Raw genomic sequence first — 17,943 nt, 5'->3', positions numbered from 1 at the left:
AAGGGATAAAAACACACATTTTCTGTAAAAATGAGAGCCACCTGTAGGAGCAGGAAATAATACAACAGTAAAAGTTTATAAAAATTATAGTAAAGTTAAATTAATACAAAAGTACACTACAGGGGCCAGTGCTGTGTCACAGCAGGTTATCGCCCTGACCTGAAGTACCGGCATCCCATATGGGTGCTGGCTCGAGACCCGGCTGCTCCACTTCCAATCAAGCTCTCTGCTATGGTCTGGGAAATAGTAGAAGGCCCAAGTCCTTGGGCCCCTGCGCCTCACATGGGAGATCCGGAGGAAGCTCCTGGCTTTGTATCAGCACAGTTCTGGCCATTGTGGCCAATTGGAGAGTGAACCATTGGATGGAAGATCTCCCTCTCTCACTTCCTCTGCTCTTTCTGTGTAACTCTTTCAAATAAATAAATAAATCTTTTTTTTTTAAAAAAGTGTACTACATTTATGCTCCTGCTTCTCTGTTGCAATGGGTACCACCTGGACAGACTTCATTGCATGTTCTTGTCTCAAGGCAATTAGGAATAGAATGAAGACATGTAGAATAGGGGGATCATGAATGAAAAAGGTATTATGCACTCAGTAATACAGGAAAATTCAGATGAGTATTGCAACTTATAGTGTTTGAGGTTGTCCCTTTAAAGAATGAGGGTGATGTGTGGGACAACATCTACTTGCATATTCAAATAGACCTTGGATAGTGGAGTCTAATCCAGATGTGCACACAGATAAGTTGAAATTTCTCATGGGTATATAGGTCACCACAAACACATTCCCTTGTGCTGCACACAACACTTATCCAGGGTCAGGGTACACTATTATGGCTGGAACATGTGTCACTTCATATGCCTATGATTTGCACTACAATAATGTGGGGAAAGAATCCTGGGTGGCCAACAAAGCAGCTATAAACAAATAACTTTGTAATTGATGAAGATGGTATTCCAAATAACTGTTGCAATAACTGTTACTCAACTTTGAAATATTTATTAACAAAATTTACACAAGAGAGCACAGTTCAACTCATATACTTGATCCCACTCTCAATGAGAAACCAAAACTGTAGGTTGTATAAGAGAAAAATGTCTGAAGAACGGTTAACCACTCTGTCACAATTCATCATGAAAACTGCCCAATACCTACTAAGGTGTGATTCCACCAAAGAATTCTTCCAGACAAATTATATTTCAGGGACTTCTCTGTAATCTTGCTATGTTTTGTGGAAGTTCACCTAATAATAAAGGTATTTCCCATTACAATACAATCATAGGATTTTTTCTTTCTGTGAGTTGTCAGGTAACCATTGAGAGATGATGTATGATACATGACTTTCCTATGCATGTATGTTTTCTCATTTCTGAGTCTCTTCATGTGAATTGATTAATGGCAGAAGAATTTTTCACATTCATTAAATTGACATTTTACTATTTGAATTCTCTTGTTTGTTGATGTTTAATTTCTTGTTTTTTAAGATTTTTATTTATTTATTTGACAGGTAGAGTTACAGACAGTGAGAGAGACAGAGAGAAAGGTCTTCCTTCTGTGGGTTCACTCCTCAAATGGCTGCAATGGCCAGAGCTGCACTAATCCAAAGCCAGGAGCCAGGTGCTTCTTCCTGGTCTCCCATGTGGGTGCAGAGGCCCAAGCACTTAGGCCATCTTCTACTGCTTTCTCAGGGCACAGCATACAGCTGGACTGGAAGAGGGGCAGCTGGGATAAGAACTGGCACCCATATGGGATGTCAGCATTGCGGGGGGAGGATTAACCTACTGCTCTACGGTGCCAGCCTGATGTTTAATTTCTGGCTATGGTTTGTTCAAATCTACTGCACTTGAAGGACATCACCTTTATTGCGTTGCATATTTATTCAAGCCTGAATTCCATGAAAATATACTTCCACATTCATTACACTCCTAAGAAACCCCTTATGTGAATTCTCTGATGTATAATGATCGATTTCTGACAAATGGCTTTTTGTCACACTAATAATATTTCTGAACTTCTTCATTTTTTATTGATTTACTTTATTTATTTGAAAGATTGTTACAGAGAGACAGGGAAGCATAAAGAGGTCTTCCATCCACTGGTTCACTCCCCAGATGGATGCAATGGCTGGAGCTACAGAGATCCAAAGCCAGGAGTCAGGAGCTTCTTCTAGGTTTCCCACCTGGGTGCAGGGCCATCTTCTACTGCTTTCCCAGGCCATAGCAGAGAGCTGGGTCAGAAGAGGAGCAGTTGGGACTAGAACCAGTGCCCACATGGCATGCTGGCACTTCAGGCCAGGGTTTAACATACTGTGCCACAGCGCTGGTCCCCAACTTTCTTCCTTATGGGATTTCCATTAAAAGGCTCTGTCACATGGTTATGTTGATTTTGGAAAAAGTCCTTCTTATTCATTATATTCAAGTTCTCTCCCTTGTTTGAACTGCATGTGTTATGAGGTATTCCTTCTGAAAAAAGTCTTTCTCACATTTATTACAAGATTTCCACCATGTACTAAATTCTCTGCTGTTATATTGTGTGATTTTGGCAGTTTTCAACACTCATTCCATTCATAAGGTTTCACCCCGATGTGAATTCTGATGTTTTATGAGGTGTTACTTGAGGATAAAAGCTTTTCCATATGCATTATATCCAAAGTGTTTTCCCTCATATGAATTAGATGATGTGCAATGAGGGCTGAATTATGGGAAAAAGCTTTCCAAGTCATTATGTTCAAAAGGCTTCTCTTCATGTGAATTTTCTGATGCATTCTGAGATGTGACTTATTCCCTAGAAATTTTCTACAGTCATTGCATTCATGAAGTTTCTCCCTGGTGTGAAGTCTCTGGTGTGATATGAGCTATGATTTATAACATATGATTTATGAAGGCTTTTCCACACTCATTAGATTCATAAGGTTTATGCCCTGTGTGAATTCTGTTTGATATGAGGTATAATTTATAGAAAAATGCTTTTCTGCAGTCATTACATTTATAAGATTATTTCCCTGGGTGAATCCTCTGATGCATTTGGAGTTGGAACCAAAAGTTTTTCCACAGTCATTATACTCATGAATTTTCAACACTGTGTGCATTCTCTGGTGAATTATGAGGTTTGACATTTGTCCAAAGGGTTTTCCAGTCATTACATTCATAAGGTTTCTGCCCTGTGTGAATTCTCTGATGCACGATGAGGGTTGACTTATGGCTAAATGCTTTTCCACAGTTATTCCATTCATGAGTTTTCTACCCTGTGTTAATTCTCTTCTATGATATGAGGTTTGTCTTTTGTCCAAAGGCTTTTCCACAGTAATTACACTCATGAGGTTTCTCACCTGTGTGAATTCTCTGATGTTTCCAAAGGACTGACTTTTATCAAGAGGCTTTCCCCTGGTCATTACATTCATGGGTCTCCTCTGTGTGAATTCTTCAGTGTGATATGAGGTGTGACATTCATAAAAAGGTTTTGCCACAGTCATTACATTTATGAGGTTTCTGCCCTGTGTGAATTCACTGATGTATGAGGAGGTCTGACTTTCATCCAACAGCTTTCCCATAGTCATTATACTCATAGGGCTTCTCATCTGTGTGAATTTGCTAGTGGTTTATGAGGTGTGACTTTTGTGTAAAGGCTTTTCCACAGTCATTACATTCATGAGGTTTCTCCCCTGTGTGAATTCGCTGGTGTATGATGAGGGCTGAATTTCATCCAAAGGCTTTTCCACAGTCATTACATTCATGAGGTTTCTGTCCCATGTGAATTTGCTGGATTTTGAAGAGGGCTGATTTTCGTCCAAAGGCTTTTCCACACTCATTACATTTATGAGGTTTCTCCCCTGTGTGAATTCGCTGGTGTATGATGAGGTCTGACATTCGCACAAAGGCTTTTCCACAGTCATTACATTCATGAGGTTTCTCCCCTGTGTGAATTCGCTGGTGTATGATGAGGTTTTACTTTTGTCCAAAGGCTTTTCCACAGTCATTACATTTATGAGGTTTCTCCCCTGTGTGAATTTGCTGGTGTATGAGGAGGGCTGACTTTTGCCCAAAGGCTTTTCCACAGTCATTACATTTATGAGGTTTCTCCCCTGTGTGAATTCGCTGGTGTATGACGGAGGTCTGACTTTTGCCCAAAGGCTTTTCCACAGTCATTACATTCATGAGGTTTCTGCCCTGTGTGAATTCGCTGGTGTATGATGAGGTCTGACTTTCGTCCAAAGGCTTTTCTACAGTCATTACATTTATGAGGTTTCTCCCCTGTGTGAATTCGCTGGTGCATTATGAGGTTTGACTTTTGTCCAAAGGCTTTTCCACAGTCGTTACATTTATGAGGTTTCTCCCCTGTGTGAATTCGCTGATGTATGATGAGGTTTGACTTTCGTCCAAAGGCTTTTCCACAATCATTACATTTATGAGGTTTCTCCCCTGTGTGAATTCGCTGATGTACGAGGAGGGCTGACTTTCGTGCAAAGGCTTTTCCACACTCATTACATTTATGAGGTTTCTCCCCTGTGTGAATTCGCTGGTGTTTGATGAAGGCTGACTTTTGCCCAAAGGCTTTTCCACAGTCATTACATTTATGAGGTTTCTCCCCTGTGTGAATTCGCTGGTGTATGATGAGGTCTGACATTCGCACAAAGGCTTTTCCGCAGTCATTACATTTATGAGGTTTCTCCCCTGTATGAATTCGCTGGTGTATGATGAGGACTGACTTTCGCCCAAAGGCTTTTCCACAGTCATTACATTTATGAGGTTTCTCCCCTGTGTGAATTTGCTGGTGTATGAGTAGGGCTGACTTTTGCCCAAAGGCTTTTCCACAGTCATTACATTTATGAGGTTTCTCCCCTGTGTGAATTCGCTGGTGCATTATGAGGTTTGACTTTTGTCCAAAGGCTTTTCCACAGTCATTACATTGATGAGATTTCTCCCCTCTGTGAATTCGCTGATGTATGATGAGGTTTGACTTTCGTCCAAAGGCTTTTCCACAGTCATTACATTTATGAGGTTTCTCCCCTGTGTGAATTCGCTGGTGCATGAGGAGGTCTGACTTTCGTGCCAAGGCTTTTCCACAATCATTACATTTATGACGTTTCTCCCCTGTGTGAATTCGCTGATGTACGAGGAGGGCTGACTTTCGTGCAAAGGCTTTTCCACAGTCATTACATTTATGAGGTTTCTCTCCTGTGTGAATTCTCTGGTGCATTATGAGGTTTGACTTTTGTCCAAAGGCTTTTCCACAGTCATTACATTCATAGGGTCTCTCCCCTGTGTGAATTCTCTGGTGTACTATGAGGACTGACTTCCACAGAAAGCCTTTTCCACAATGAAGGCATTTATAAAGTTTCTCCCCTCTGTGAATTCGCTGATGGTTTATGACTTGTGACTTTTGTGTAAAGGCTTTTCTGCAGTCATTAAATTCAGGAAGTTTCTTTCCTGTGTGAATTTGTTGATGATTCATGTAGTGTGACTTTTGTGTAAAGGCTTTTCCACTGTCATTACATTCATGAGACTTCTCCCCTGTGTGAATCTGCTGATGTTTCCTGAGGACTGACTTTTGTCCAAAAGCTTTTCCGCAGTCATTACATTCATAAGGTGAATTAAAACTGATTGATTTTCCACAAGGTTTACATGTGTAGAGTTTTTCCCTTGTATTTAATCTCTGATTTATTGCAGGATGTGACTGGTGAATGACAGGTTCAACATACCTAATGTACTTATAAAGTTCCTCTCTTGTGTGGGTTTGTTGGTGCATATTGAGGCTAAAATTTTCATGTTTAGCTTTTTCTATTTGAGTTGCTTTTCCAAAAGTGACAGTTGATTTATTATAGTTTTCTGCCATATGAATCCTCTCGGATTTATAAAACATCTTTCTTGTGCAGACGTTTGCTTGTCCAGTGGGTCCAAATGGCTGCTTCATGATGTGAATATTGTCATACTGACCAAGAGGCTCACAGAACTGGAGAGAATTTCCAGGTATCTTGGTGTTATCAAATTTCTCTCCAGCCTGTAGTTGATCAGGCCCACTGGGGGGATACACATTGTGACATTTACTGCATTCCTCAGGCTTCAATCCTGTATAGGTTCCTTTTTTAATAATCAGTGTTAGAATATGGCTTGAATTTAAACTAAGTGTTTTTCTTAATTCAACTCTCTTGAGAGCTGATGTCTTATTATTTTTCATAAAATCCTGATTCAGATTTTTGTCATGACTTTCCTGGTTGATCCTAATCAGGTTATCCCTTTCCATGACCACTGAAATGAGGAAAAAGCAATCATGTTACTGAATCACATGTAACTATTTCTCCTGGCATACTCATGTAAAGGGAATGAAGTCACTTGTTATCCAAGTGGCATAATATTTTCACAAAATCAGTATGAGGTACTTATTTATGACCATTATATGGCTTTTCTCCTTAATACATTCATATATTAAATTGTACCGTGAAATTTCCCAAAGTTGAAACATGATTCTTTTTACTATGAGAATTTTTCAAGGATGGTAGAATTTCATTTGTGCTATGATGTGTGTGATCCCTGCATTTCAAAACAGTGTCAGTTTCAGCCCTGGCTACTCTGCTTTCAGTACAGCTCTCTACCCATGTAAACAGGGAGGAAGTAGATAATGGTTCATGTGCCTGGGAACCTGTGAGACACCAGGGAAGACTAGATGAATTCTAGAGTTTTGGCTTCAGACTAGTTAGACCTAAGTGTTGCAGGCATCTGGGAAGTGAGCTAAGAGAGGACCTCTTTCTCTCTCTTTCTCCTCTCACTATCACTCTGCCTTTCACAAAGATGAAATAACTATAAAGTATTCTAAAGAATGGACAAATGTTTAATAAAGATATTCACCCACTACCTAGCAACCATTTTCCCTGTCCTTTTTCTCCAGTTTATTTTTATAAAAACTGTGTGTTTTGTGCTTCTCTGATATTTCAAATATAAACATGAAAAAGTTTTACTGATCACTTACTTGTAGGTGGAGAAGAGTGAAATGTTCCTGTACTTTAAGCAAGACAACATTTAAAGAGTATGATTGGAATCTATGATTGTCTTACATTCAGTCTTCCCAGGTAAACATCATTTGTGGGATTTTTCAAATGAAAAAATACTTTGCCTCTACTCTAGGACAGCTCCCCCAAATTCCTAAGGACACCCAATACCTTCAGCTTCTCAGAAGTGCAACAGGTAGAGAAAAGTCAGAATATACCACTGTAGTTAAACACTTCCAATCAGTTTGAAGAATGTGTTTCTGCAAACTGGGATGTGCTCATCTTCTTTAAAAGTGTTTTCTAGCTCATTCTGAAATCATCAGTGCTGGTTACCTCCTCTAAATTCTTTCTATAAACATTCCTGTGTGATAATTTGAATTTCTGGAGGCTTTTGATCAATTGCCTCCTATTTTCACAGAAAGATTCATTTCCTATGCATTTCTCATCTTTTTGTTTGCTTATTTTTCAATGATACTGAAAAATAGGAGAGAAATCATACTTCAAACTCCACCCTTAAAGAAATCTGAACCACTCAACATAAACCCACGAGGCTACTTGACCTGGGTCTCAAAATCTCATTACTTTCTTGGTTAGTCTAGGATCACTTATTATCATGTTTTATATAAATTCATGCTTAGTTTATGATTTCTTTTTTCAAAGATTTACTTTATTTATTTGAAAGCTAGAATTATAGAGAGAGGGACAGACAGAGAGAAGTGGTTCACTCCCTATATGGACACAACAACCAATAATGGGCCAAGATGAAGTTAGGAGCCAGGAGTGTCTTTCTTGTCTCCCACATGGGTACAGGGAACCAAGGACTTGGGCCAACCTCTGCTCCTTTCTCAGGTGCATTAGCAGAGAGCTGGATTAGAAGAGGACCAGCTGGGACTTGAACTGGCACCTATATGCAATGCTAGTGCTGCAGGCTGGAGCTTTAACACACTGCACCACAGTGTCATTCCTAGCTTCATAATTTCTGATGTCATAGCACAGAGGCTTACTCATGACCATCTTTTTTGAAAGATTTATTTATTTATTTGAAAGTCAGAGTTACACAGAGAGAGGAGAGGCAAAGAGAGAGTACGGTCTTCCATCCAATGGTTCACTCCCCAATTGGCCTCAATGGCCAGAATTGTGCTGATCTGAAGCCAGGAGCCAGGAGCTTCTTCTGGGTCTCCCTTGGGTGCAGGGGTCCAAGGACTTGGACCATCTTCTACTGCTTTCCCAGGTCATAGCAGAGAGCTGAATTGGAAGTGGAACAACTGGGTCTTGAACTGGTGGCCATATGGGATGCCGGCACTTCAGGCCAGGGTGTTAACTTGTTGCACCACAGCACCAGCCCCGTGACCATATTTTAGCATTTACTCATTTACTTACTTGAGAGTCAGAGACACAGAATGAGAGATAAAGAAAGACTGAACAGAGGTTTGCCAGCTATAGGCTCACTCCTCAAATGTTTCCAACAAACTATAATTTTCTTATTTATTTGAGAGGCACAGAGGAAAAAAAAGGAAAGAGACTAAGTGAGAGAGAGTTCACATTTATTGATTCCGTCCTGAGAAAGTTCTATGCCTGCGCAAAATCATGAGTGGGTACTCAATTTGAGCAATGAGTTAGAAATATGTTTCTGGGGGCCAGCATTGTAGCATAGCAGGTAAAGCCACCACCTGCAGTGCCAACATCACTTATGGGCACCAGTTCAAGTCCTAGCTGATGCACTTCTGATCCAGCACTCTGCTATGGCCTGGGAAAGCAGTAGAAAATGGCCCAAGTCCTTGGACCCCTGTACCCATGTGGGAGACCTGGAAGAAGCTCCTGGCTCCTGGCTTTGGATCAGTGCAGCTCCAGCCATGACAGCCAATTGGGAAGTGAACCAGTGGATGGAAAACCTCTCTCTCTCCCTCTCCTTCTCCTCTCTCTGACTTTCAAATAAATAAATAAATCTTTAAAAAAAAAACAGAAACATTAATCTTAAAAAAAATGTTTCTGTACATTGCCTAATTAACAAGCACTGAAGGAACTAATAAGTGCATGAAGGAAAAGGTATGAAAGTTTAGAGAAGGACAAGTTAGAATTTGGGGAATTATCAAACCTAGATAAAAGCCTTAGTAACATCAGAAAATGATTGGATTTTTTTTATTCAAAGAACATCTTCACTAAGAACAGAAGTTAGAAAGACACTGGTATCACTAAATACTCTAGAATGCCTGTGTCTGATGCACAAAACCAGCTGTCATCAGGAGTAAGGCTTGAGAAAAATTCATGGAAAGAACACCAGTCACCATCTGCAGAATTTCTGCCTTGGTCTCCCTCTCTCTTATGTGCAGACTGACCTGGAAGGCTCTGATTCAGGCATTCTTCCACTATCCATGGCTCTGTTCCTTGCTCCAACTTGAAGATCAAGTCAGGTTTGGTAATGCAGTGCCCTATTCATGGAAACATGTAAGACTTTGTGAAATCACTATCTTGGGTTATTTAAAGGACTGCAGCTTGGTCCAGGAGCTATGTAACAAATGTTCCAATTTGAATCTTTTATTAGAGGGTAGATATTCAGATCATTCCTGGACTCAAATTCTACACCAGCCCAATATTAAACATTATAATGTGTTCCCTTATTTGTCAAATAGCAAGAAAATGTTATCACTGGGTATGTGATGGGTGTTACTCACCCGAGGAGAACAGGCTGCTGTAGGTCTCCAGCATCACATCTCTGTACAGGATTTTCTGAGCATTGTTCATTTTCTGCCATTCCTCCCAAGTAAAGTACACAGCCAGGTCTTCAAATGCTATCATCACCTGTAATATTACACTTCCAGTCAACATATTAATTCTATCACAAAATAAACACCCACAGTTGTGTGTGGATACAAAGGAAAAAAGAAAGGATATGGTTTCTCATTAAACTTGTTGAGTGTTTAGAAATCCACACAGAAGCATTCAAAAGAGTCAAACCCATGATCTACAGGCTGTGAGAAATGCCTAAGCTGGAGGGAAACAAGTAGTTCAAATCACAAAGGCCACATTTGTCAAGGGGAATTGCACAGCAGGCTAACAGAGGGGCAATATTGACTCTTGAATGGGCAGGGTTAAGGAGAAGTATGTAGAAGCATTGAGGAAAAAAGGCAAGAAAGCATCAGTGAAACTATGATGGGAATGAACAGAAGATAATTTTCAGGAAAACACCATGCCTATCATTTCCAATATGTCAGAGAAAAAATACATTAAAAGACAGGACAGGCATTAAGCTTAGTGTTTCTGGTGCCACCTCAGAGTGTCTATGTTTGATTTCCAATGCCAGCTGCAGTTTTTAGCTCACAGGTAATACAGACCTGGGGAAACAGTTGTGATGTCACCAATGAAGGAGGCCTAGATTCCATTTCTTAATTCTGGCTTCAGTCCTGCCCCAACTATGTTTGGTATGGTTATCTAGGGAGTGAATTAATGTGTCAAAGCTCTCTATCTCTCAGTCCATCAACTTCTTTCTCTATCAAGCTAATAAATATTTTTAAGTAAGAGAGAAAATACAGGTAAGACAAAGAATACAAATTAGTTTTTGCCCTAGTCTATGATTATTCTACTGATAAACAATTGAAATAACATTATACCTAATTAAAGTGAAAGCAATGGTGGCCAGCTCCATGGCTCACTAGCTTAATCCTCTGCCTTGCGGCGCTGGCACACCAGGTTCTAGTCCCGGTCGAGGTGCCGGATTCTTTCCCGGTTACCCCTCTTCCAGGCCAGCTCTCTGCTGTGGCCCGGGAGAGCAGTGGAGGATGGCCCAAGTACTTGGGCCCAGCACTCCATGGGAGACCAGGAGAAGCACCTGGCTCCTGCCTTTGGATCAGCGTGGTGCGCCTGCCACAGTGTGCCAGACATGGCAGCCATTGGAGGGTGAACCAATGGCAAAAGGAAAACATTTCTGTCTCTCTCTCTCACTGTCCACTCTGCCTGTCCAAAAAAAAAAAAAAAAAAAAAAAAAAAAGAAAGCAATGGAATTACTTGCCCAAAACATTCAAATGATAAACATTTGAAATAACATTATACATAATTAAGGTGAAAGCAATGGAATTATTTGCCCAAAAAGAGAACCTGGGAATGTCTGCAGTACAATCTGCACTTGTGACTCACTGAGAAAAATGCTTAGAGATTTGTTTAAGAACCTGCAATAGTCACCAGAATTGTGATGCAGCAACCTAAGCCTCCACCATCACTGCTGGCATCCCATGTAAACAGAGGATTTGAGTCCTGGCTGCTCCACTTCCAATCCAGTTCCCTGCTAATCTGACTGAAAGAGAAGTGAAAATGTCCTGAGTATTTGGACCCTTCCACCAATATGGGAGACCTAGATGGAGTTCCAGGCTGCTGGCTTTGGCCTGGTCCAGTCCCAGCCATTGCAGGCATTTGGGGAAGGAAACAGTAGATAGAAGATATCTCCTTTTGTCTCCCTGTCTCTCCCAATCTCTGTAAGTCTGCCTTTCAACGAAATAATCTTAAAAAATAAATGAGCCTCTAGTAGATTCTCTTCTCCACACATTCCTTATCATATTCCCGAATCCAATTAAGCTTCTCAAAGGTATTAAGGACTCCATTACTCTAAAAATTCAAAAACAAACTTAACTGATTTGTGCTTTAGCACTCGGTAACTCTTCCTCTTGCAGAATGCTGTGTTAACTTCATAGATAGCACTAAAACACTGCTCAGTACATCATCTATGTGACAACAAAGACTGATTCACACAACATGACCCCCAAAATGTAGCACATTGTGCTTAGTTTCAACTCAATTCATGTAACAAATATATATTTTGCTATAGCAACAGAAAAACAAGAGACCAAACTGCATTATTAAAGATGACGATAATGTTTCACAATAATGCCAAATTCATCATTCATTTCTGCATATTTCATGAGGACAAATTTTATGCCGATACTTCAGACCAGGGCATTAACCCACTGAGCCACAGAGCCAGCTCTGTATTTTTCCATTTTAATTAACTAGTGTACTGGGACCAGCACTGTGACATAGCAGGTAAAGCCACTACCTGCAGTGCTGGCATCCCAGATTGGTGCCAGTTCAAGTCCCAGTGGCTTTGCTTCCAATCCAGTTCTCTGCTATGGCCTGGAAAAGCAGTAGAAGATGACCTACATCCTTGGGCCCCTGTACCCATGTGGGAGACCCAGAAGAAGCTCTTCAGTTCTAGCTTTGGATCAGTGCAACTCCAGCCATTGTGGCAAACTGGGGGGTGAACCAGTGGATGGAAGACTCTCTCTCTCCCTCTGCTTCTCTGTAACTCTGACTTTCAAATAAATAAAAAAAATCTAAAAAAAAACTATCATTAAACTCCTAAAATGAGTACTGACAAGCTGGGGAATAATTTGAGAAAAAAAAAAAACACTTACAAGTGATATATTGATTTTCCTTCCTCCTAGAATCATGTGGAGGGCCTAGAATCATACCTGGGAGAGAAGGTGAATGGCAGGAGTTCAAAGAAAACTCTGGAGGCCAACGCTGTGGCATAACAGGTAAAGTTGCTGCCTGCAGTGCCAGCATTCCATATGGGGGCTGGTTCAAATCCTTCCTGCTGAATGTACAATCTAGCTCCCTGCTATGTCCTGAGAAAGCAGTGGAACATGGCCCAAGTCCTTGGGACACTACACCTGCATGGGAGACCCAGAAGCTCTTGGGTCTTGGCTTTGGATCAGCTCAGCTTTTGGCCTTTGCAGTAATTTGGAGGGTGAGACAGCAGATAGAAGGCTTTCTTTCTCTCTCTCTCTCTGCAACTCTTTCAATAAATAAATGAAACTTAAAAAAAACCCTCTGGTTTCCTTATGCACTGAACAGTGGGAAAAAAAGAATATGATGGAATGAATAAAGAATAATAAATACAATAACCAAGAAAACATCAGCTTCACTGTGGAGGAATATACATGTATATAGGAAAATGCACCCACCTATATTAAGTGGCAGAGATTAAACAGAAGGTATCATTGGTTTAATAAAAGCATTATGTACAAATTTTGTAAAATAATAATGTAAAAGTAAAGAGAAATATTCAGAGTGTTGAAATAAATGAGGTTATCATAGATAAACATTATGTTGTTATCAACGTTTATACTAAAGAAAGTTAACAAATACACATACTGTATATTTCATGCAGTACACTTTACCAGTAATGATTCTAAATAGAACCTTTCCCTGTATTCATCCCTTCACAAAACCCTGGATTGGGGCTGGCACTGTGACCTAGTGGGAAAAGCTGCCACCTGTAGTGCTGGCATCCCATATGGGCACTGGTTCAATTCCCAGCTGCTCCACTTCTGATCCAGCTTTCTGCTATGGCCTGGGAAAGCAGTAGAAGATGGCCCAAGTCCTTGGGCCCCTGCACCCATGTGGGAGACCCAGAGGAAGCTCCTGGATCCTGGCTTTGGATTGGCACAACTCTATCCATTGCAGCGAACTAGGAGTGAACCAGCAGATGGAAGACCTTTCTCTCTCTGCCTCTCACTCTCTGTGTGTGAAACTCTTTCAAATAAATAAATAAATCTTTTTTAAAAAGACCCTGAATTTCACCATTTCACTTCATTTACCCCATGAGATACCAGTAAATGTGAAAATGTGATACAAATAGACAATTTGATAAAAAATTTATTTATTTGAAAGAGCTATACAGAGAGAGGGAGAGAGACACAGAAAGGGAGGGAGGGAGGGAGGGAGGGAGAGTCGTCTTCGAACCACAGGTTCACTCCTGAGATGGCAGTGAAAGGCTGGAGCTGTGTAGATACAAAGATAGGAGCCAGGAGCTTCTTCAAGGTCTCCCACATGGGAGCAGGGGCCCAAGGACTTTGTCCATCTTCTACTGTTTTCCCAGGCCATAGCAAAGAGCTGGATCAGAAGTGGAGCAGCCGAGTCTCGAACTGACACCCATATGGGATGCTGGCACTGCAGGTGGTGGCCTTACCTGCTATGCCACAGAACCAGCACCAGAAATAGACAATTTGTAATGTATTTGCCTTTTCAGATTTTCTTTTTCTGACAGTTGTTATCTTCTGAAAAACCCTGGGGCCTGCCTGTTGAAGAGATAGTATGTAGGCTGGCGTTGCAGCTCACTAGGCTAATCCTCTGCTTGTGGCACCAGTACTCCAGGTTCTAGTCCCAGTTGGGGTGCTGGTTCTGTCCTGGTTGCTCCTCTTCCAGTCCAGCTCTCTGCTGTGGCCTGGGAAGGCAGAGTGGAGGATGACCCAAGTGCTTGGGCCTCTGCACACACATGGGAGATCAGGAGGAAGCATGTGGCCCTGGCTTTGGATTGGCACAGCATGCTAGCCATAGTGGCCATTTAGGGGTGAACCAACAGAAGGAAGACCTTTCTCTCTCACTAACTCTGCCTGTCAAAAAAATGATAATATGTAGCCAAGATTCACCACAAACCCAAGACACTTAAGTGAAGCCTCAATAAGTTCTCCAAGTGACTAAACTCTCATTTCTGCTCCTGGAGTGATCACAGGAACTGCCCAGCTGAGTGCAGCCCATAACATGGGGTCAGAACTGCAAATCAGGGCTGGCACCATGGCTCAATAGGCTAATCCTCTGCCTGAGGTGCTGGCACCCCGGGTTCTAGTCCCAGTTGGGGTGCCAGATTCTGTCCCAGTTGCTCCTCTTCCAGTCCAGCTCTCTGCTGTGGCCCAGGAGTGCAGTGGAGAATGGCCCAAGTCCTTGAGCCCTGCACCCACATGGGAGACCAGGAGAAGCACTTGGTTCCTGGCTTCAGATCAGCGTGGTGCGCCGGCCACAGCACGCCTGCCACAGCGGCCACTGGGGAGTGAACCAACGGAAAAGGAAGACCTTTCTCTCTCTCTCACTGTCCACTCTGCCTGTCAAAAAATAAATAAAAGAACTGCAAATCAAATGGCTATTTCTTAAGCCATTGTGTTTTCTGATTTGTCTTACTTCAAATGCTGATACATATCATTAAGTATGGCAGAAAGTTGAGTTACATGCAAACTACAATGCATACAACTTCAAAATTTCATTTAGAAGTTGCATTAAAACAAGGCCAGCATTGTCACATAGCAAGTAAACCTGCTGTCTGCAATGCAAGCCCCCCATATGAGCACTGGTTCATGTTCTGGCTGTTCTGCTTTTGATCTAGCTTCCTGCTGATGGCCTGAGCAAAGCAATGAAAGATGATCCAAATACTTGGGCAAATGCTACCAATGTGGGAAATCCAGATGAAGATCTTGGTTCCTGGCCTCATTCTGTCCCAGCCCTGCTAAATGAGGCCATCTGTGACGTGAAAAAGCAGAAGGAAGATCTCTCTGGGTCTCTCCTCTATATACAATATTTTCAAATAAATTTTTTAAAAGCTTAGAAAAAAGCTCCTATAAACACAATCTTTGCCTATCAGTTAGAACTTAGGAAAGCTGCTGACACTAAAAAAATATTCCTGGGATTCATACAAATAAATTATCTGGAGATCATATGGTTGTGCTTCACATTTCAGCTTATATATGGTCATTGTGTTCTTTTGGTTTATATTTTAATAAGCTTATTATTGCATGAAATCTAGTTTAATATAATTTTACTATTTCAGAAAGCAGGATAAAGGTTCAGAGTAGTTTTCTGTAGCTGCATGTATACTGCATATTGTTCAAGAAGAAATTACTGAAAGGGGGAAATTTTTATGATATGCTTTTTTTTAAAGATTTATTTATTTATTTGAAAGTCAAAGTTACACAGAGAGAGGAGAGGCACAGAGAGAGAGAGAGAGAGAGAGGTCTCCCATCCAATGGCTCACTCCGCAAATGGCTGCAATGGCCAGAGCTGCACCAATCCAAAGCCAGGAGCTTCTTCCAGGTCTCCCACATGGGTACAAGGACCCAAGTATTTCAGCCATATTCTACTGCTTTCCCAGGCCATAGCAGAAGTGGAACAGCCAAGTCCTGAGCCCATGCCCATATGGGATGTGGGTGCTTCAGGACAGGGCATTATCCCACTGTGCCACAGCACCGGCCTCATGATATGCTTTTTGAAGTCACACACTCTAAACATAGCATTAGTAGCAAAAGGGAAGACATGCTCAGGAAAATTTTCTAAAGCAATACTATGTGAACTGGTGACAATTTCTGAAATGGATCTGAAAAATAAATGTTTTTTAATTAAGTGTGGCAAAGTGGAGCACATTAGACAGAAGTTAGGGTGCCAGGCATTTACAAATCATGTGACACTACACAAAGCACTTTTCTCCTGAAATACAATATGTTTCATCTTTTTTACAAAGATCCTGGCAAAACTTCCTTGAGCTACCAGGGAGGACTATTAGAATACAGGGGGAAGGAGTCCTCCAAGATGGTGGAATAGGGAGGGAGCACACTGATAATCCAGGAAAAGATAGTTTAATAAAAGTGGAGATACTGTAGTTTCAGGGAAGAGTTACAGAAAAAACTTCAGAGGAAACTCTTCCAGAAGTAGTGGGACACGGTGAACCTATGTGGAGGACACAGGTGCCCACGGCTCAGGACCCCAGCTGCCAAGTCTATGCACCAGCTCTGGAAAGGGAGGTGAGGTGAAACCTCAGTAGCCTGACACTGGTGGGGAAGCAGCAGGAAGAGCCTAGAGGGAATGAGGCTTGAAGCCCCATGGGGGAAAGTCCACCAGTCTAACTAGAGGAGAGAAAAAAATAAATAAAATAAAATAAAATAAAAGGGACCAGTACGGACACGATTCTTTTTCTCACTCACCTTACAAAGGTGAGCAAGACAAAGAGCAGGCACCATTCTGGATATACATAAAAGCTATGCCACCTCAGGGCTGTGCCTGCCCTAAGCCAAACAGAAAAACCTGACTCTGGTGGGGAGAAATAACAGGAGGTTAGGACCTAGTGAATGTGTGGAGCTTATGAACTGAGACTGTGAAAAAAAAAAAAGCTGAAGGTGTGTGAGAGAACTCATGGAGTGCCTGAGACGTGAGTACTCTCGGGAGTTGCCACAAACTTGGTAAACTTGGCAACCTTATGAGAGATTGCAGGGAAATGTGAGCTTACACTGAGGACTGCACAGATCCTTTGGGTGGTCCTTGTGACAGAGCAGATGAATATTATACCCACAGGGGCCAGAGCTCAGACAATGACTGCCTTCAATTACACTCAGCTGTGTGGAATTACTTCCCTTCTGAATTGAAAAAAAAGGAGAGAAAGAGAATATTTAGCATGCCTAACCGGGGTGTGTCACCATTAACCCTGAAGAACCGAACAGAGCTCTGTGGCCACACCCATCACAAGCCTCTAAGGATCCATCAAAAGCAGACAGTCCACTTAATCTAGAGTCAATGTATAAGAGAAAAACCACCACAGCAAAAAAAATAGAGATAGAAACCAAAGAATATATTCACAATGCCAAGCAATGAATGAGGAAACTGAGGAAAAAAGAAAAAAGAAGATATCATAACACCCCTGAATGAACAAGACACCCTAATTCAAGACTATGAAGATGATGAGATAGAAGAAACGCAAGATACGGATTCAAAAAATTTATGAAAACAACATTTAGAAGTTCTCAAAAACAAATTCTTGAACTACAGAAATCCTTAATTGACATTTTCTCTCTCATGAAAATGAAATCTTAAGGAGCAAACGAAATGAAAAACTAGTAGAAGATGAAACTGTGATAGTGATGAGAAATCATAATGAAATGAAGAATTCAATAGATCAAATGACAAACACATTAGAGAGCCTTAAAAGCAGAATGAGTGAAGCAGAAGAGAAAATATTGGACTTCGAAGACAGAGCACAAGAATGTATACAGTCAAACCAAAGAAAAGAAGAGGAAATTAGAAATCTAACAAATATTGTTGGGAATCTACAGGATACTATTAAAAAAAAAAAAACAACATTTGGGTTCTAGGAGTTCCTGAAGGCATGGAGAGAAAGGATTAGAAGGCCTTTTCAGTGAGATACTAGCAGAAAA

At 41.2% G+C, this 17,943-nt stretch overlaps 1 protein-coding gene across 1 annotated transcript in view; it reads right to left on the bottom strand.

The window, feature by feature from the left end:
• Nucleotides 1-1,490: 1,490 nt before the first annotated feature.
• Nucleotides 1,491-17,943, bottom strand: part of LOC149121624 (uncharacterized) — a 30,132-nt gene continuing 13,679 nt past the window's right edge. The window contains exons 2-4 of the mRNA XM_089316572.1: nt 9,655-9,781; nt 9,319-9,411; nt 1,491-6,245 (exon numbers count right to left, since the gene is read on the bottom strand). Coding sequence (XP_089172698.1) covers nt 4,066-6,245; nt 9,319-9,411; nt 9,655-9,781 — 2,400 coding nt within the window. The 3' untranslated portion in view covers nt 1,491-4,065. The remainder of the gene's footprint in view (nt 6,246-9,318; nt 9,412-9,654; nt 9,782-17,943) is intronic.

This window comes from Oryctolagus cuniculus, chromosome 16, assembly GCF_051225735.1.
Source record: "Oryctolagus cuniculus isolate XC-2025 breed Fujian yellow rabbit chromosome 16, ASM5122573v1, whole genome shotgun sequence".
In the NCBI taxonomy this organism is placed as follows: domain Eukaryota; kingdom Metazoa; phylum Chordata; class Mammalia; order Lagomorpha; family Leporidae; genus Oryctolagus; species Oryctolagus cuniculus.
The sequence above is the reverse complement of the archived record's forward strand: the minus strand, read 5'-3'. Positions and strand labels throughout refer to the sequence as shown.